The sequence below is a fragment of the Podarcis tiliguerta genome (genome assembly GCF_965153285.1).
Source record: "Podarcis tiliguerta genome assembly, chromosome: 4".
NCBI lineage: Eukaryota > Metazoa > Chordata > Lepidosauria > Squamata > Lacertidae > Podarcis > Podarcis tiliguerta.
The window spans coordinates 75,291,264-75,313,001 of NC_139537.1; the positions used below are offsets into that span (position 1 = coordinate 75,291,264).

Genomic DNA, 21,738 nt, shown 5'->3' on the forward strand with positions numbered 1-21,738 from the left:
CAGACTGTTTGTTCTAAGTGCAATATTGCTTTTTCCCCTCCTTAGGACAAGCACATCTTAGGCATCTCAGGCCCTGTTTCAGGTACTCCCACCTTAGTTAGGAGAGTACCAATGGGAATAATATTCTCTATTTTTGCAATACCATGGTCTATGCAGGCTTAATTGATTTGCCTTAACCACAGTTATCAACAAGAGGAAGGCAATATGTCCATGAAAAATGTGGTCTATGAGTGTTTTGTTTTGTTTTTTTACAATCATGTGGTATATAAATTTCATAAAATAAAATACGGTGAGTGCCATCATCTCCCTAACTGAAACCATACTTTTAATCGTAACAGGGAAGGTTTCTTTTTCTTTTCTTTTCTTTAAATTTTTATTTATTGACACTTACTCAGAGTTATACAGAAACACATACCCATTGGAAAGTGTCTTTTGATGATATACTGAGATAAAACAGCTATTTAATCTTAAAAAAACAGCAAACTCAGAAGGAAGAAGACAAAAGAAGAGAAAAGGAGAAATCTAAAGAAGAAAGCAAAAGGAAAGGAAAAGAAAGAAAAAACTAAAGGGAGAGAGAGTAAAATAAAAGGACTTCCGGCTCTCTGCAGTTACATATGATATTCATTCCTTAAGATCCAACCATTCTATCTTCTATAAACCAGTATTTTTTCAATATTCAAATCTTGATATTACAAGTTCATTTTCTCTTTCATGCAAAAAGTCCGTAAGAAATTTCCAGTCCTCGACAAATGTTAGTAATGATTTTTCTCTAATTACATCTCAGCCAAGGCTTTGTTTTTCTGATCCAAGAATGCCCACAACCTGAAAGCAGATTCTGAAGCAAGCATACACTTTAACCACATGAATATTAAGAAGAACCAACCACCTAATACTGAGATACCTATTCTACATCCAAATTAAAGTTCAGGTGATTGGTTCTACTTAGTATCAAGATGTTCATAACAGCACCTAAGAATTAATCATAGGTTTAAGTGATTGTTTAGTAACATTCCAACACAGGGATGAAAGAACAAGACAGCAGGGTTTTGCTTTGCTTTCAAAGCAGCAATTGTTTCTACTACTTGATATAAAATTGCTTTTTTTTTCCCATTCAGGAGCCTTGATCATCATTTGTGCATTTAAAGCAGCTTACAGGTTCTGAAGTGCTCTACAAATTTTAATTGGTCGTTAATCATGGCTGCAGAATAACATTTTCTTATAATTGTGTGCAGTGGTTTCTGTCTCCAAAGGGCTTACAGGAAATAATGCTTTTAGTAAACAATATGTACCAGATATATTGTATTGAGCACAGAGAAACAACCTAGCTCACCACCCAAAGGCAGCAAAAAATTAATACTATTATTTTAAAAACTCATTTTCTTCAACATAAAATATAATAACATATGAAGATCAAATAATATTAAAACAAAATTTTTGGACATTGTAGGTCGTAACAATGCCGTATATGGCTTAACATTTTTGTATGCTCAAATTCTCTTTAAACCTTTAATCCCAGAATATCCATATTTCTATTAAAGGAATGTGTAGCGTACATGTTAATGATTGGAGGCCATTGAAATAGCTTGGAAGCATGGACCGATGTGGGAAGATGCTCAAAACGTGTGAGCATCTCTTTTCAAGGACCTGTTACTCACATTACTTAAATGGTTTGCAAATAATTACTTAACACTTTGGTAATTTGACTCTGGGTGTTTTGCCAACTGAGACAGAGAAAGTGTCCTATTTAAAATAAGCATTTTCAGTAATCCCATATCCTCCAAATATTATGAGACCAGCAGTTTGTTTACTTCTCTTTCTGACATCCTCTAAGCTCGTCTGGGCCTTCTTGCCTTAAGCCAGATTTTCTAAACATTTGGAACTCAACTCTCCCTTTTCAATTTACTGTACCTTTTGGATCTCTCCAATTTAGCACCAGCAATTTGTTCCAACCTGGATGCTCCAGGATCTCTCTGGGACTGTGCTTTGGTTTGGACTTCGGAAATTGGACGTGTGGACTGACTCTGGACTGCAGACCAGATACTGACCTGCTGCCAGGTAGGTCAGAAGTTGAGGACACCTTGACTGCAACAGATATTTTCTCTGCTGCTATAACCCCACTCCCTTTGTATTTGAAACCAGCCATTTGCCCCTGTAAATTAAAGGTCCCATGCCAACTCTGCAAAATAGTGTGAGCGATCCGTTTCGATTTTGGAGGGACTCAGCTGTAACTTGTCCTGCCCGTGTGCAGCTGGTAGCTGGCGGTGAAAGAGAAACCGCAAAAGAACTGAAGTCACGAGAGCTTTAGTCAGCCTTGCCAGGGAGGAGAGGACCTTGCAAGGATTTTATTTCCCACAGTCTTAGTTACACAGTCGTTACTTTGTCCCTGAAGGCTTCTCCGCCTGAAGGGAACTGGGGGTGCAGGTGTCGACTGTTTCCAAGGCCCCCGTGAACAATCACATCTACTCTGTGTGAATTTGAACTGTACCAGCATGCTTATAGCATGTATGGGTGCATATTGCTGTTTTCAGGGCTGCTGCACAGCTTGTCACATTTACTTAGAAGAGTTTGGATTTGATATCCCGCTTTATCACTACCCGAAGGAATCTCAAAGCGGCTAACATTCTCCTTTCCCTTCCTCCCCCACAACAAACACTCTGTGAGGTGAGTGGGGCTGAGAGACTTCAGAGAAGTGTGACTGGCCCAAGGTCACCCAGCAGCTGCATGTGGAGGAGCGGAGACGCGAACCCGGTTCCTCAGATTACGAGTATTCCGCTCTTGACCACTACACCACACTGGTGGTGTGGTGGATGTTTTTCTTGCACATTAAAATGTTTATGGCTGGAGCAGCCAACATGGTTGGACTCCAACTTCCATCATCCCTGATTATTTACCATGCCAGGTGGAGCTGATGGGAGCCGGAGTCCAACAACATATTGGAGGGCACCATGTTGACTACCCCTGATATATGGTCTTAAATTGGGGTGCGGGAAAACTGCAAAACTTGTTTATTACATCATGCAACCCATCTCTACTTTGAGGGGGAAACTAACAGAAAGTGGAAGGGTACTGTGAATCAGAGTAGGCAAAATGTCCATTTTGAAGATGAAAATGCCCTTCGTTTTCTCTTTGGTGTGAAATGTATTTCTTGTTTTCCATTACAGTGGTGCCCTGCAAGACGAAATTAATTCGTTCCGCGAGTCTCTTCGTCTAGCGGTTTTTTCGTCTTGCGAAGCAACCCTATTAGCGGCTTAGCGGATTAGCGCTATTAGCGGTTTAGCGGCTATTAGCGGCTATTAAAGGCTTACGGGATTAGCGGATTAGCTGCTAAAAGGCTATTAGCGGTTTAGCGGCTTAGAAAAAGGGGGTGGGGAGCAAAAAAAAATCTCAAGACTCGCAAGACATTTTCATCTTGCGAAGCAAGCCCATAGGGAAATTCGTCCTGTGAAGCACATTGAAAAACAGAAAACCCTTTCGTCTAGTGGGTTTTCCGTCTTGCGGGGCACCACTGTATAACCCCTGCTTCGGAAAACTGCTGCTACCGAACAAACTGCCTTGCACCTGCAATAACACAGGATGCAAGAGGAAAAGCCTTGCTCAGATCTGCAGCATTGAAGAGGATCAGATATGCCTCTCTTGTTGTTAGTTTTCATTGCTAACGAGCTGGCACAAAGAAGCAGTGGGAACGTTTACTTTAAAAGTACATTCCATATTAGTTTGTAGTGGAGCAAAAAAGGGGGGGAGGGGAAGCAGTACCATAACTTGGTTTAAAGCTGGGGAGGGGAATCCTGGTTCCAAGGAGTGCTTGCTGAATTCTGCTCATTGAACACAGTAAAGTTTTTTTTTCTTGGCTTTAAGGCTTGGTGGGTCAAATAGATGTTTGTTCACTTACCAACACTCCCCCCACCAACACCATAAGGTTGGCAATAGAATCCATGGAGTAGATCGTATTAACCAATCCTTGGCAAAGGACTATTTCATCATTAGCACTAACACTGTATATTACTTATCTCCAAAATGCCTACTTCGATATTAGATCTGGGCTGGATCTACATTGATTTTTAAAAGCACTAAAAAAAAAAAAAGTAGTTATATAGCTCTCAAGGCAATTTTCCATTGATAGCTGTACAGCACCCCCTGGTGTGACATTTTTATAACACATGCATAACGTTATAACTCACTAGTCCCTGGTGCTGTGATTGCTGGGACAGTTTTGAATTCTGAGAATTCTTACATTCACTTGGTCACAACTTTGAAATGAAAGGCAGTCTTAAACTGAGATTGAGGCATCATTTTACATTTAGCAAATGGGAAGGGCAATCTTTAGCCCAGTTGCTAGGTAACACACTTCCATTTTATGTCCACTGTGAAGTCGTCTAAGGTGAACGGCAAGTGCTATCCCTTGCCCTTCCTACTTTGTTATGGGACTTGGTTGTTTGTGGAAGGCACACTTTCACCAAAATCCCATATCACCAGTCACTCCCTGCTCGTGTGCATCCATAGTTCTAAAGATACAGGGGCAGAGTAATGTAGTTCCATGTCATGAGTATTCACATTTGAGCTATGCTCCCTTCCTGGGGTTTAGACAACCCAGACACTCTGCTGCGATTCGTTAGTTGGGATCCTAACCTCAAGTATACCTGGGCGGCACAAAGTTGAGGGCAACTGTCACGAGCTCTGCATTGATCTGCGTGGCATTTGGTTTTGACAGCTCTTTTTGTGGGCATAATTTTACCTTTGTGGGGACCTAGCCCTGTGAGAGGATGGCACGCTAGCTAAATTAATTAATCATTTGCTGTTTCCCTACCATTTCCCCTTACATGCTTGTTTCCCTGTTTATGTAATCGGTTATGATGGCATCCTATATATCTGCTCTAGAGGACGTCTAATGTCACATAATCAGGACTCCTATCTGTGCAAAAGAACTTTCTGTTCCTCTCCTCGCTGAAGCCTCTATGCTTCCAAAATGCTATGCAGCAGATCGGGGGGGGGGGGGCATGGGATATTGTAGGAGGGGAGAAGAGCTGTCTGAGCAAACAGTGAACCCTGTTGAATGTTGCTCTATGATGCAATCTTGTATTCATTCTGCTAGTATAGCGTAGGTCACAACGTTGCCCTTCTGAAGTCAGCGTGACTCAATGATAGGATAGGACAAGACTCTTCATTAACAGCAGAACTGGGAGTCTAGTGACTTTGACAACCTTTAGCATTTGCATCTTTGAGGGAAATGAACTGAAACGCAAGTAAAAGAGTTCTCACATTTTGTTACACTCATCTCTAGTGCTCTAATCTCCCCTCCTTCTCTCCCCTTTTGGAAACAACACGTATTATTATCCTTATATGTTCCCCAGAGCTTTTGTTCCTGAGATTGACAGTTTTACTGAGATAGCACCTAAGTCCTTGATACTTGTATTTCACATTTCTCTGTACACCAGTATTATTTATAGTTTATCTTATTGGATAGTTTGGCCTCTTTCTGCAAGGACATTGCTGAACACTAGTCAGCAACAAAGGATCATCTGACTGTTAAAAAAGAAACAGCCCTGGTGCTAGCTGGATCCCATACCTGAAGGCAGTGAAATCTACTCCAGGCGAATGTGGTTTGAGGAGCAGAGAGTTTCATGTTCCTTCTGCTCTGTACTTAATTGTCGTCTCAGAAACAATATCTTACTGTGATTACCATTGCACTGTGTGCCAAGGAGGGGGCTTATCGATATTAAATGAGAGACAAGCAGACAATGCGACTGTGTGTGGCCATTATTGCACGCAGGCGTCGTTAGTGGATGATTTATTAAGAGTGCTACTCAAGGGAGGAGTAGAAGAGTGACTAAAAACCACCCAATGTTTTCTGTGCACAGGAAGATTGGATGACATAAAGCAGTGATTCGCAAGACGATAAAAGACCTGAAAATGTGGTTTTGGAATATCCTTTATTCCAATAATATTTTTGCTACTAAATAAGTCATGGGTTTCGAGAGAGGGCTGTCCTCTGTCTATTCCATGTCTCCTTCATCTACTTTCCCTTCTTCCTCTATATTTTTTTGCATACAAAAAGGTCTTCATGATTTCCCTGAACTCCTGGCAGTGATAACAAACTCTGGGTCACACCAGCCTTCCTCAACCTTTCCAGACAAGATGGTGTGGGTGCAGTGGCGTAGAGTGGGTTGTCAGCACCTGGGGCAAGGCAAGTAATTTGCGCCCCCTAATCCGTGGATTTGCGCCCCCTAACCCTAACCCCCAGATGTTGCGCCCAGTGTGGCCGGCCCCCCCTGCACTCCCCACACTACGCCACTGTGTGGGTGGTGTTAGAATGAAACACGCTGCTCGGACAAGTCCAATAGTTTCTGATTCCAGTTCTTGTTAATAGTATGTAAAATAAATATGAGAATATTGAAATGCATCAAACTGTGTTTTGCTTCTGTTTTACTTGGCAGAAGAACTTGTGTGCTAAACAAGTAAAGGATTTAAAAGTGGGGCTATAATATCTTTTAATAAAAGAAATAAATAAACACGGACTGTATTTATATAGTCTGCTGCACTAAATGTTACTATTCAGTGAATAAATCAGCATTGGATTATTATTATCATTAAATACATTGCAGAAATATTTCAGTCAGATTTCAGGACTTCTCAAACGTAATTACTTTGCAGGCCAAGGCCAGTGTTTTTGCATTAACTTGATCATGTGTATATAACTGAAGATTGCAAGGATATGCAACGCCACAGTCTGTTTAGCTGAAGCCAGCTAATTAGGTGGAAATCAGCATTAATTTTTAATAAATAATACTGCAAGGATGGTTAGCAGTATCAGGCAGTTCGCTAAGAAACGGGAGGGGGTGGAGAGAAGAGGGGAAATCTTCTTCCATCAGCAACAACACCAAATGCTGTTTACGCAGAGCTCCACCAGGGGGAGGCCCACTGAAAGGAATCTGTTTTCCTTGTCCGATCTGAACAAACTTCTGCAAACTTCCCCATCTTCTCAGATTGCTTCAGGGGTACGTATTTCCGTTGCTCTGACGCTTGGCCTGAGATCGGGCTCGAAGCGGGGGGAAAGCGCCTCCTCCTCTTCCCCACACCCCGGATCACGATGACCGAGGGAACACGATGCAGTGGCGCAGCACTGTAGTTACTGCACGAAGTTGGAATTTTACAGCTTGGCATCTGCCGGACTTCCTCCGGATCGGATTCCCGAAACCTCCTGCGGGAGCTGAAGGCGTTTTGAGAGCGGGACCCAGCAGAGAGCAGTAGCTGGCTGGCGCTGCGTCTTCCTAGACGAGAGACGTTTCTGGTGGTGCCGGAACCCCATTGCGCAGCAGCAGCCTTTTCTCCAGGAGCAGCTTAGCTGATTCACACCGCTCACAGCCTCCTTCGATTAGCAGCAGCAGGAGCAGCATCCCTTAGGGGATAATAGCACCACCGGCCATCGGAGGAGGAGGAGGAGGAGAGGGCGGGGACTGGGCGGCTGCCCTGCTGCTGCTGGCGAGTGTTACCAACAGGCCAGCTGCAGCAGCAGGCGCCAGGATCTCTCAACAATGCAGCGCAGGCAGCCCTCGGATCTCGGAGCAGCAGCCGGGGAACGCGCCCGCTGCTTCTGATCCTCACGACCGAGTCTGATCCAACTCGTCCTCGCGGCGATCGCGCTCGGAAACGAGAGGAGCTGGAAGTTGGCAGACGATCCGGAGAAGGGGGCTCTGCCGTGGGCGCGCGCGCACGGGTGGGTGCCTCCCTCCGTTTCTCCCCAAGGCTGTTCTTGCTCGCCTCCCCTTGCTGTCACTCGGGATATTTGGGCAAGAGGCGAGCCCGCGAGAAGGAGTGATGGAGGCCGCCGTTGCCATCGGGTTGCGATGACGGGAGAGCGACGGAGGCCGAGCTCGGCTGCAAGGGAGACGGCGAGAAGGGGCAGCGGGACGGGGGCAGCGCACCAAGCCTTGAAGGAGGAGAAGCAGAGAGCAGCTTTGCTCCGGAGCCCGGGAGGAGCGCCTTTGCGCGCCAGCACTTCGCCCTGAGGAGCAGCAGCGCCCAGAAAGCGCCTCTTCCTCCGGCCGCTTCTGACCCAGCCTGGAAGGGAGAGAGGCGGGAGCCCTGAAGGGAACAGGTGCCGCCAGCCGCGCCGCCCGGAGAAGGGAGCCCCCGTCGCGGCAGAGGACGGAGGCGACGACGGCGAGGGAGCAGCGCGTGGCTCCCTGGAATTATTATTATTACCACCCGCCTGCTTGGAGAGGGGTCAGAAAATAGGTCTCCCAGTCCCCGCCCTCTGGTCCTTCTGAGAGCCGCCCCGGCGGGCTGGGCTTTGGGCTCGCCGCCGGCCCGCTTCTTGCTCCTCCTCAGCTGCCATGTGTTGTGGCTGCCGCCTGTCGCGCGGCCTCCGCTGCTGGTCTCCATGCTCCTAGGGGCGTCCTGGCTGTGCTCCTCCAAGGCCGCCGCCGCCGCCGCCGCCGAGAAGCGGGCTGCCGAGGAGAGGCGGAGGCGGCGCGCTGCTGGAGGAGGTGGCGGGGGTGGTGGCGGCGGCAGTAACGGCGAGGGGCCACCAGCCGCCGCCGCCGCCGCCTGCGGAGGGGCCATGGACGAGTCTTCGCTGCTGGACTTGCTGGAGTGCTCCGTGTGCCTGGAGCGCCTGGACACGACGGCCAAGGTGCTCCCGTGCCAGCACACTTTCTGCCGCCGCTGCCTCGAGAGCATCGTCAGCTCCCGCCACGAGCTGCGCTGCCCCGAGTGCCGCATCCTGGTGGGCTGCGGGGTCGACGAGCTGCCCGCCAATATCCTGCTCGTCCGCTTGCTCGACGGCATCCGGCAGAGACCCCGAGCCGCCGCCGCCGCCGGCAACGGAGCCCCGGGGAGCCCCACAGCCCCGGGCAACGCGGCTGCTCCCTGTGCGGGCAACCCCGCTGCAGCAGGAGGAAACAACCCTGTTCCCGCCACTAACCCCGGCTGTCACCCCGTGGCGGCGGCGGCTGCTACAGCGGCCTCCCCAGGCTCCCCTAGCAGTGCCGCCGCTGCAGCCGCAGCCTCAGCCGCCGCCAGCCTGAGGGAACTGGCCGCCGCTAGCCGGAGCGCCCTGCTGAAGGTAAGTCTTTCCTTTTCCTCTTCCCGCCGTTTTTTGTTCCTCGGTCTCCGCCCCGCGCCAGCCAACAAGCTGCCTGTTCACACGTGGCTTAGTTGTGCTTATAGAGTATATGCACAGCCAGGGGGGGCAACTTGAATATATATATGGAGGGAGGAGGTAAGCCTTGCCCTGCATAATTGTTCACAAGACACACAACCACTTGAATGGCAATGACTTTCAACTGGGGGGGGGCCTCAAATATTTATGGGGGGGGCACGAAGGGACCTCGGCCCCTAGGAGTTGGTTGCTATGGCTTATATATGTACAGCTCCTTGTTTCCACACCTTTCATCCAGGACGTTGATGTGTCCTTAATAGAAACAACAACATAGCAATGGCACTGCTACCAACTTTACATGTTGGGCTGCCCCCTTTGGCTTAGCTGGAAAGCAGGTCTAGTATGTTGGTTAGCTAGCACTCCTATTGAACTTTGAACATCTGGGGATGAATGACTTCAAGAGGCACCGGGCGGTGCCAACTTGACTAAAATATTGGGGGGCAGGGCAGGTAAGCACCGCCCCACATAATTGATCACATGATTTGGCACATGTGCACCCTTGAACTTTGGGGTGGGTGGCCCCCTCAGATATTTTACTGGAGGGCTGAAGGGACCTGGGCCCCTAGAAGTTGGCTCCTCTGAGTTTTTGTCAATATAGGGGGCAAGGGCATCTGTGGCGTCTAGGTTGTAGGGGAAATACGATGTCCCGAAATTCCTTACCACTAGGCAAAAGGGCAAGCGGATGCACTGGGAGACATTGGCTCTGGTCACTTTTAAGAGTTGCCGTTGCCACTTACAGAAGCTCTGTAAACTCTCCTCTTGGTCCTAATAAAGATACTGTTTGGCTGCCTTGGTGAATTTTATGTGCGGTTGTTTCTTTTTAAGCAGGACCTACATTTCTTACGATGCAGAGCCAAGACAAGCTGCACCTGACAAAATTCTTTTCTGTGCAATTATGATATATATAGCAGCCTTGCCCTATCTTATGTCTGTGCCACTTCATCCGACTTGCACGTTGCCTAGTTATGGATGCTTTGTTCAAATCGTGCATTAGTTACCAATGGCCTTTTTCAAATAACAGAGGGCATGCTTGCACGCTGCTCTGCCAGTGATATAGCAAAATAGCATTGTTATCGGAATTTGCATCACATACTCTTTCAGAATTTACTGCCTTTCTCCCATATTCCTTTTTCATTTGCTCTAGTTCGTATGCAGTTCTGTGGACTAGCCCTGAGGCAACGTTATGCCTTTGTTTGCAATATGCTATACTGAGATATTCCTCAGGTTTCAGTAAGATAGGTGGCCAAAGGCTACATTAATTTGTATTTGTGTAGGAGTGGGGGCTGCAAGAATGTGGCGCCGTTTCCAGTGTGTTAACTTCAGAGGAGGCAAGCGCTCTCCTTAAGAGTGATTAAAGACAGGTGTTTGTCCCTCAAAATGAGGGTGGCCGAAACAAGTTCATGTTACTCTCCTGCTCTTTTATAAAATAAAAATCAGGCTGCCGAAATTCAGGATGTTGAGTGATGGCGTTGTACTTTGTCAATTGATGGACAAAACTGTACCTCTGTTGTAGAGAGCATGTGCTTTGCATCTAGAAGCTTCAGGGTCTGCATGCAATGCACAAAAAGACAGCAGGTACACACAGGGGAAGCCTTTTTTCTGTCCAAGACCCTGGAGAACTCTGCCAGCCAGAGTAGACAGTACTGGGTGGGATAGACAAATAGTCTAGTCTGCAGCTTCCTACGTTGCTGTGAAGCAACAATACAACTGCGACATCACGTGCCAGACAGGTTGACTTAATTTCCTTCCTTCACGGAGTAGGGTTCCATATTAATTCGCACAGACATAACCAAATCACATTGTGTGGGACTGCCCTGGCTGTAGAATGCAGCGACAATCACTGCAAATCGAAAGATGAAGGGTACTGGATATACATGGGTGGATGAAAAGAGCTGCTAGTGAAGGAATACTTGGACGTGCTGGCTAAAAGTGCACATTTCGAAGACGTTTGTTTTCTAGCTTGTGTGTGTATATATTATATACATATGAGCTGTTTTTTTTATCAGTCACATTGTTAAAATAATATTGTAAACAGCTTTATAAAATGATAATAATGGAAGTTTTGCAGAAAGCTCTTTGTGATGCTGTGCATACATCATTGACCAACCCATGCTTTGTTTGATGGAACATCTTGCCTGGCTTTTAAAGTCACTGCTTGGCTGCCATGATTGATGGTTGCATTTTAATTCCCTTGCTTGGGATAATGAGTGCATGAACACAAAAGGTTCCATGGAACTGTTTGTTTAGCCTTTGGAATGACCTCACAGCTTTATCTTTGAAATTGATGCAGTTCTCAATCCTTACAAGGTTCATTACACTGAAAGAAATCTGAACTAATCTGGTGTGTGTTTTTAAAGGAGAAATCAGCAGGCGATAGTAATCTTCCTTACAGCTGCTTTAATACAGCTGGTTAGCAACCTTTTCTGAAAACTAGATGGAGCATCTCTGTATGTATTAAGCAACACAAGAATACAAAGATAACTCGACAGCAGAAGGCAATTATTTGCCAATTCATAGCCTTTATCTTGGCCAGTGTTTCAAAACTCTTCTTTATAATTTGCAGAAAATAAATAATGATTGCACTTCTTAAATATGGAATTAAGAAAGCTCATTCACTTATTTGACAGGAAAAATGAATAGGAGTTGTAGGTGTTGCACTATGACACTTAATTGAAGTCCAAGGTCAAATGGTTTTGACCCTTTACCTTCTTTGCCATTTGTTGACCTTTGAATTCCTACCATTCCCACCTGTCTTTAGGAGTATTTGGGTGTAGAAACAGTTAAAAAGGGGAGAAGAAGGCAGTTAGCCACTGGAGGGTTTTATATCACATCCAATCAGCATTTGTTATGGATGTTTAAATTGGGAGTCTCAGAGCAGGAAGCTGTACTAAATGCCCTTCATGGTGCCCTGTACTTTCATGCATCTATGAAAAGCAAGGAAATGACTCCTAACTACAAGACAAACTTTCTAAACTAGCACAGTGCATTACTGTGAATATTGGGAATATTTGCCAGCCATCTGCTGTACAGATGACAGCTATAGAAAAGGGGTTTTTGTGTGGGTTTTTTTGCATTTTGCTTCTTTCAGATTGGGGGTTGGGCTCATCCACTTCTGTCATTCTTTATTTGTTCGTCTTAGAGCTTACAGTGAGCAGAATCATATATTTATCATTGATGTAGTTAAGAAAATCCAGATTCTTATCACTGAGATTTGCAGTTGATGTATAAAAATGGTTTTGTGTTTCTTAACGATTTGCTGTTTTGCTTGGGCTACTAATAATGTAGGTTTTTTAAAAATTCAAAACATTCTTTTTAATCTTTTACTTTGTGCTTGCTGAAGCAATAACTTTCCATACTTAGCCAAGACCACAATAACAGGCCTTCCTTTCTACCTGATAATGTGTGTATTAGCTTCAAATTTTTCTAAGTACCTTGAAATGTTTGGTGGACTTGTTTAGCATTCATCTGATGAAATACGTTAAAAGAAGCAGCAGCAGCCCTGGACTTTTATTTGCACTTTTATTATTTATTTTCATTAAAGGGTTCACTGGGAAATGGCGACGTGTGCTTGGAAGATGTGTAACACATTAAGTTGTTAGATCTGCAAGAAGAGCATTCTTACATTGCTAACTTTCTGTCCATTGAGTCTTGCACCCCTCCTCCCCGCCATATTGCTCTACTTTACTGATATTTCTTTGATCTTTGTGTGGGAGATGAAAGACTTCCTTCATCATATACCTGCAGTGCCGTGCAAAGGTGCGTGCTGCTATTCCTGTGTGTTGTTTTTGCAATTCTTTGAACCCCAGCATTTATTCTTATTTCAACTTTCATCTCACTTCAGCCATGAACTCACAAAATGGCCTCAGGCAAGTCAATATCTCTCAGGCTCAGTTTCCCATCTGCAGTGTGGGGCTGACCCACCTGTAAGACTCTTACATAGATCATTGAGAGGACAAGTATGAACAGGTCTGTTTCTCCTTCTCCCAAAACAATATGGCGACCCACCAAACAAAATGCAGCCTGGCAAATATGCCGTATGACCTGCCACCTGTTTGATAGCCCCTCTCCTCTTTTGTAATCACAAGAACAGAAAAGTGATCAAAACCATGCATATCACAAGAATAGAACAGTGATCAAAATGTATGGTGAGCTATATGTAAGTGACGAGAGGTTTCAACTTAGTTGGGCCGCAAATTCAAGAGGATGTGATAGCAAGCCTGCATATTCTACTTCTTTTGGTGCCAGGGTGCTAATATTTAGGAATACCATCTTACTACATGTTCTTAAGACGGGGAATCTACATGCTTGTGGGCAGATTGAAATAGTGTTCATTAATACCAGATTCAATTGCAGTCCCACAGGGCAAACTTTTCATTTCTCCTCTTTATCGTGATTTAACAGATAATTTCTAGAGTTGCTGTGGCTGTTGGCTGACTTTCCAACCGATCATGCTAGACAAGATATTTTGAGTTGTAATAAAAGAGTTCCGAGAGTGTGCAGGTGAGATGAATCTAAGAGGCTGTGGTAAATCTTGTGAGACTTATCCCACAATCCATTTAGTCCATTGATCAGGACTGTCAATTTCAGTCAGAATAGAGAAACCTATGTGATGGTTCTGTGTGCTGTTTAGATCAAGGCACAAGAGGAATAGAAGGCTGGCTGCTTATAGGAGGAATCTCTCTATTTAGTCATTTGTTTGGGGGTTTTTTTTTAAAAAAAGTTCGTTTTAACATTTTTTGGTACATGTTATCCAGGGATTGCTGGCAGACTATGAGTCTTCAGCTCTCAACCAGGTTGCAGCTGATTTGTTTTTGGGTGAGACTGATATAATTATTACTCATTGTTTGTGTACACCATAAATGTGTACTGTACTCTGCAGAATAACAATAGGAAGAAAGGGGTTCAATAATTTTACATTTGCAGCACCTTAGAGAGTGGCTAACATTTTAAACCTCTACAATCAAAACACAATTTCGTCTTTTATCTTTGTTGACTTCCCACCTACCCCTTTCCATTGAGTAATTGTTTCTCTCCTGCTGCTGCACCCTACCTTCTGTCAATCAAATTATAACCACAATATTATAATCTAATTACTTCTGTTGTGCCACTTCCGTTTTTTTTAAATTCCATTACTGATTAGGTGATATTTTTGCTCATATAATCTCTTCCTTCTCACGCATACAGTAGCCCCTTAGGACTGCCTTCATGGCATCCCATAACATGGGGGGGGGGGGGGTTGTCGGGTACTATCATTCTTTTTAAAATAGTATTGTAGGGATTTCCGAAGGAGTTCCTGGAATACCATGTCCGTTTTGTAAGTTTGCTTTTTGGACCATGTACTCCCCAAAGGTGCAATTTGTGGGACCTTGAATTGTCTTTCTGAAACCGCTTGAAGTGTTAATTATCCCATGCTAATTGGAGATACAGTTGTACCTTGGATCCCGAACGCCTTGCAAGTTGAACATTTTGGCTGCTGAATGCCACAAACCCGGAAGTGAGTGTTTTGGTTTGCGAACATTCTTTGGAACCCAAACGTCCGATGGGGCTTCTGCGGCTTCTGATTGGCTGCAGGTGCTTCCTGCAGCCAATCGGAAGACACACTTCGGTTTGTGAACGTTTTGGAAGTCAAATGGACTTCCGAAATGAATTCCGTTTGACTTCCAAGGTACGACTGTGCATACTTATGCTGCCATTTTGCTCCTCGGCTAGCTACACCCCTCCCCCAATAGATTCTCCTGCTTATATTTAAATGTTTTAACGGGCTTTTTAAAACTGTGTGTTGTAATAAATTCGTGCATTCGATTTTTATATTCTGTAAACTACCGTACTTAGAGGTCTGTTTGCCATTTAGCCATAAAGAAATTTAATAATATAATAACAATAACAATAATGGTTGCAGATGGGAAAGGCAGTGCACATTCCTACAGAGCTATGACTGCCTCTTTACATTTTCTGTCGTTTGGCGCTGTAACACATTTGTTATCATGGACCTCAACAACGCTAACCCTTGGAAGAGAAGCTATTGCTTTCCCTTCTCTCTGCTGAAATATGATAAGGTTTCCAGAAGAAGCTGGGAGCAACTGCGGCAGCAGAAGCAGCTGTAGCCGGAGCAATTGGTTCCAAAGGGAGCATGCCATGGAGCAAGGATTATCTCCAGAATTGGTGACTTTTCCAAGTTTGACTGGGAATGGGTCTACAGTTGCCAAAGTGGTTTAGAAGATTTACAAGCCAATGCTGGCAATAAATTATCACGATCATTTCCCCCCCTCTGTAGATAGCTGATATGGCTTTGCTCATGCTCTACCTCATGTGAAGAAAATTATGGGCTATGAAATGGACAAGAAGCAACTAGCTGGAAAATACTTCTGCATCATTATGTAGAAAGAACAATGGTGGCAGCCTTAGGCAACACTATTCTGTGTTTAGGTTTATAGTGGAGAGGTTGTTGATAATCAGGAGGAAGCTGGGTTGGTAGAGATCAGTTTGGGATCAAGGTGGTTGTTGTTTGAATGGGGGAGGCTTGACGTGATAATATTCTCAGCAATTTGTCTAAAGCTATTCCTGTTGGTTACAGCCTGGATCTACATAATAAGTAGCCAAATATTTTGTTTTCATAAACACATTTCTCTGCCTATCTGCTTGTTCTTTATTATAGTTGAAACTCTTAACTGTTGGCCTTCCCCCTGCTGATTGGAACATGCAGATAAAAGTGCAATAAAATAATAATAGGTATCTCAGTAATGTGAATTGGGAGGAAAAACACATAAGCCAACTGCAGAATAATATGGTATGTTAATTTGTTTGTTCGTAGAAACCATTTTCTGCAAAGTCACTAAAATATCAGACAAAATGATCTCTTAAACTGACTAGCCAACAAACTTCTGTTCTGCTAATTTTGATGGGGAGATTGTATAGCTCAGGGGTGGCTAACATGTAGTTCTTCAGCTATTGCTAGACTATAGCTCCAGAATCTCTGCCAATCCGTCATGCTGATTTAGGATGAAAATAGGGGGAGGCCCGCTACAGTCAGATGATTCTGTAAAATATGGTCTGGAGAATCAGGAATAAGCAACAATGAGCCTTGGTCTCATATGTCCCATCCCTCCTCAGCTTCCTTAATGTGTGAAGGAAGAGATTAGAAGCTTCCACTTCCAGAAAGCAGCAAACCATATTTTACCTTGGAATCCTGGTTTGGGCACACTCTATGGTTTGTGCAAACTAAACTGTAGTTTGTAGCATTGGGATGAAGTGGCAGAAACAGAAGCTTCTAATCTCCTTTCCTGATGCGCAGGAAAAGAAAACGAGTCCAATCTTTCTGCTACTGTTCCCAGTCTGCATGTGGTTTGGAGGACCATCTGAACTGAGCCTTATTTTAATAGCTTTGCTGGTATATTTAGTTATGAGTGAATATTTTATTATAGCTACAGACCAATGAAAGTTGATACAAACAGAATAAATTGCACAATAAGATTATGGTTGGATATAACCCCTCAGCTTCTTTTGACATAGGTTGCTGCCCAGTCTTTTTGAGGTAATGCACCAATTAATAACAGACTGCAAAGATGGATCATTATTGACATTCACTACATTAGGATTAACCCACAGGTGAATAGTGCAATTCTTCTGGATTCCAGAACCAAGTTCACTTAATAAAGACAAAAGGCATCTTCTGTTTCAGCATTAGCTACCAACATTGAATCTGTGTGGTTAAAGATACATAAAGGTTTCTAGTAATAGAATTCAAGAATTCTGTGTAGTGTAGCACAAAAATGCCCTTAAGCTGTATTCTATAGCAGTTGTAAGCAAAGTAGCTTGAAGACAAGAAAATGATCATGAGGTGAAGCCTGAATTTTGGTGCCACTGTCAACCTGCTTAAATGCTTTGCAAGTATGACAGCAGCAGGATAAAAAAATGTAGGGCAGCATTGATGAGACTTTGGAAGGGAAAGTCGCTTCTGGATGTATTGTTGATATATACATCAGCATTTACACACACCCCCCTCTCCATTCAGGTTGCTCAAAATGCTTTATAGGTGCCCCTCCCCCCAGTGATTTTAGTATATAATCTGCTTTGGAAATACTTATATTGAAAAACGGTCTCTTTATGTGAAAATAAAGCAAATATTGTTCTCAGGTGGTCTTTCTTCTGGGCAACTTAGAGGACCAGAACTTCTCAGCACTTTAAGCCTGTCTTCTGGGATAGATAGGGGTTTGTGTGTGTGTGTGTGTGTGTGTGTGTGTTATTAATGGTTTCTTAGCCATTTGCAACTGCAGTGTGTGAAATCCATATGAATTCCAAAACACATTGGCAACTCCACAATTTAGCACATTTAACCAGAGGTTTATGTGATTTAGCATGCTTTATTATCTTCTGCTGGAATCAATGGAATGTATTTTTTAAAATGTTCAATTTTGCCAGGATTTTCTTGTTATCCCAAAATTAATCTATTTTGTGGGGAGGGAGTAGGAAGAGGGAGAAACCAAGAGTATATCTGCTTTGTTTTGTCCTCCCATCCCACCCCAATCTCTCTTCCCAGTTAGTTGAATGAATCTGATCTTTATCATATTCATTTTCCCCCTGCTGTATAGCTTCAAAACTGAGATAAGATTGAGATGTAAGATTGAATAAGTGCTCGCCTGCTGCCTTCATTACATATATTTAGGCAGCAGGTGGAAATGTTTCTTTTCAACCAAGTCTTCAGCTAATTAAACAATCTATGGACTTTTAAATGTGTTGGGGGGATTTATATCGTCAGCTTCCCGGTGATTTTTGACTGAAGGGCAGTATATAAAAATTATTATTATTGTTATTGTTATTGGTTCTGCTGTCAAATCATCCATAAGGAGTGCATTAAGAATATAAATTGCAATTTTTTTAAAGATTAAGGCTCCATTTCTCAATCTGGATTACAAACCTGAGCCATTTGGTTTTTGCAAGCCCTTTGTGGAGCCATATGCGGATACACCACTGAGGGCCTGATCAGCATCACCTGTGCCAAACATAAGACTCATTGCTTCATCTATATAGGTTTCACTAATATACACTAGGTCAACCCTTTCATCCTGGTTGAATGCTTTTCCTTATTTATATTTAATTCTATAAAATTATCCGACACGAGTTTGCTGGGTAAAACGTAAACAGCTATAAAACAGAACCGCGCCAGGTCTGCAGCTTGTTAAACTTAGGTTTGACTTCATAGGATTTGACTTCATAGAAGTCAGTTTATTACAGCTTTGTTGCATTGTGGATTGTGTTGTAACGCTGTTAAGGATTGAACGGGTTTGTTCATGAAAGATGGATAAAAAACTTTGTTCCATTTACTCTGCTATCTGTAAATATAAAGAAGGGGATAAAGTGATACACCAAAAACAGTTAAGGTGTTTCTGGGCAAAATTAAACTGTGAATGATGTACAATACAGTGGTACCTCGGGTTAAGTACTTAATTCGTCCCGGAGGTCCGTTCTTAACCTGAAACTGTTCTTAACCTGAAGCACCACTTTAGCTAACTTGGCCTCCTGCGGCTGCCATGCCGCCGGAACACGATTTCTTTTCTCATCCTGAAGCAAAATTCTTAACCCGAGGTACTATTTCTGGGTTAGCGGAGTCTGTAACCTGAAGCATATGTAACCCAAGGTACCACTGTACAACCCTCTGCATGTCTACACGGAAATAAGTTTTATTGACTTTGGTGGGACTTCCTGCCACCGTACAGCACTGAAATGTTAGCGAGTTTATGATTGCCTTAGAAATATAGTTTCATACAAAACCTGTGCTAGCGTTGGTGGCTGCTGTCCATTGGGTGGGGCAGAGTGCAGGGAGAACAACAGCAGGTTCAGCCATGGCCAATGACAGAGGGGTGCGCGTGGCGCTGTGGTCTAAACCACTGAGCCTCTTGGGATTGCCGATCGGAAGGTTGACGGTTTGAATCCTCATGACGGAGTGAGCTCCCATTTCTCTGCCCCAGCTCCTGCCAACGTAGCAGTTCAAAAGCATTCAAGTGCAAGTAGATAAATAGGTACCTCTGTGGCGGGAATGTCAATGATGTTTCTGTGCACTCTGGCTTCCGTCATGGTGTTCCATTGTGCCAGAAGTGGTTTAGTCATGCTGGCCACAGGACCGAGAAAGCTGTTTGTGGACAAACGCTGGCTCCCTCGGCCAGAAAGCGAGATAAGCGCCGTACCCCATGGTTGCCTTTGACTGGACTTAACCGTCCAGGGGTCCTTTACCTTCTTACCTTTTACCTAATGACAAATTAGTCAAATAATTCTAGTTTTGTAACTAGGGAGACAGGCAGATGGGGGTTGTCTGAGGGCAAATTGAGGATGGTGGGTGGACCTCTTATGAACCAGTCTCCACTAACTATGGTATTTTACTTTATCAATTTGCCACAAAATTTACAATAAACTATCTTCATTTTCCCCACCCACACCCGCCTGGTTTGTCCACTTTTGCCATGGATTCTGGCCCACATTGTTTTGGGCAGGAAGCATAAGGAGGCACTGCCTGCCAAGTCAAAATAGCATATGTTCCAGATTTCTTCTCCACACTAAGTTTTGATCAGCTAAATATTTATAATTCTGAGCAATTGTTGACATACGTTCCCCCCTTGTTTAAGAAGAACACATTTGTTTAAAAGGTAGAAGCATAAAACACAAACATAAACCTCTAAAGGCAACAAATAGACATCTTTCGCTACCACCGGCTTGCCCCAGAATTCTAGGGTAAAGGCTGGCAAATTCAGTACAGCACTAACATTCAGTGCGGGCATGTCTTGGTCTTGGAAAGCAAGACTGAGCTCTCTGCTCCTTTTGGCATCAAGTCTCTAAGCATCCCCTGGTAAATGAAAGCAGGAAGAGGTTGCTGGCAAGATTGTCATATCTCCTTTTCAGAGTGCTCTGGTTGTTCCTTACTGCTTCTTGCTTCTTGCTCTGTCCTGACCTTCCCTGAATTTATATCTGCTCTAAATTCTGCCATACTGTTTGCTTGTTCCCTGCCCATTTGTCTTTCACTTTTCCTTATCTTTCTCAATACGTACTGCTTCAGACCCCAGCAAATGTGAATTACAGCAGGTGATATTTATAACCCGGCTTTCTTTCTTGACAGGACAATCCACTGCACAGCACCTGTCTGTTCAATGTATTTGGGTTTCCTTGAGACTCCTATATGTGCTTCATTTAAATGAATTGTAGTTGCATAGCAGTACTTAACAGTTGAGAATGTTTTTAAAGGTGGCATTGGAGGCTGATTAGCATTCCAATATATATGAATTCATATATCAAGTGGTATAAATGGGTGTCATATACTAAGTTCAATTTAGGAGTTCTGTATACAAATTTAAGTCTTACATCAGCAATCTGAATTGTAGAAAAGTGCTAAATTAAATTATTAAAACTGTAATTGCATATTTACCTGGAAATAAGTCCACTTGGACACAGTAGGATTTACTTCTGAATAGATGAAGTTAGGATCGCACTGTAAACTTGCAACCCTGTGTACACTTACTTGAGAGGAAGACCCTTGAATACAGTGGGACTTCCTTCCAAACAAACGTGTGTAGGATTGTGTTGGGAGTTTCATTTTGTCTCCATTGTTTCTTTTATTCTACATATTTATCGCAAGAGTTTACATCTGCTTGCTTGTCCTTGGCTGTAGCATCAAGTGTTTACTAGGATATGTAAAGGAACACCACAGGTTAATTACCAAAGAAAGGGTATCATCTGATGTAAACTCAAACATTTTTTTTCAGAAGTGGTTCACACATTTAGCTATTCAATAATATTGGATTGGAAAATCACAGATGTAATTTTAATATGGTCCTGTTCCGTGCTTCCCTTTATTTTTCAGGTGGGGGGGGGAGGACATTTCTCCTGAAAATTTGCTTTGAAGCCAGTTGGACTTGTGGTTGGGTATAATTGTAACTTTGGCTTGATAAGGGTCTGGAGTGGAGTAATTCAATAGGTGAGATAGTCTTTCATTGAACTTGTCAGGCTTCAGCAAAGATAACAGTCATTCCTGAATTGGTACTGTAGGGAAGAAAACACAAACAACAAAAAGGTCAGAAAGCTGAGCTTCGTTTAGAAGCAGAACACGCAGAGCAGCTTATGGGCTCACATATGGTTCGTCTCTGCTTTTCCTATCTATAGTTTTATAATTCTTGTTTCTCTTACACTAAGGATTTTCTTGAAATATACAGTGACACCAGGCCGTAAAAGAGCATAGAAGCAAGAACAAGACTGTCTGTAGGCATTTTTTGAGGCTAAGCATGGCTTGATTTTTGTTTGTTCACAGTGCAGAGATAACACAATGAAAGCTCATTTTCGAAATCAGATTAGCAGACCTATTGTGAATCTTGATTACAGCTCTACCCGAGGGCTCCTATTGTGCAATGAAAATAGAATATATTTGGGAAAGATATGCCGCCTCTTTTCTCAGCCTTTCTTCTTAAGTGTTCTGCATGGGAGCACAAAGTCACCCTGTTATCAGTTTCCAAAAGCGCTCACTAAAATTGCACATTCACACATATCACTAATTCGTTAAAAATATGTTTCTTAGTGTTTCCTCTAGTTCTATTCTTAAGAAA

General features: G+C 43.5%; 2 protein-coding genes across 3 annotated transcripts in view; one reads left to right on the forward strand and one right to left on the reverse strand.

The window, feature by feature from the left end:
* Positions 1–21,738, reverse strand: part of EDAR (ectodysplasin A receptor) — a 234,985-nt gene that overhangs the window by 100,148 nt on the left and 113,099 nt on the right. The window lies entirely within an intron of this gene.
* SH3RF3 (SH3 domain containing ring finger 3) overlaps positions 5,884–21,738 on the forward strand; it is a 218,231-nt gene continuing 202,376 nt past the window's right edge. Inside the window, exons 1-2 of one of the 2 annotated variants that reach the window (XM_083437722.1) lie at positions 5,884–6,151; positions 6,307–9,061. In XM_083437722.1, coding sequence (XP_083293848.1) covers positions 8,378–9,061 — 684 coding nt within the window. In that variant the 5' untranslated portion in view covers positions 5,884–6,151; positions 6,307–8,377. The remainder of the gene's footprint in view (positions 6,152–6,306; positions 9,062–21,738) is intronic. The other variant, XM_083437721.1, reaches the window with a different exon arrangement.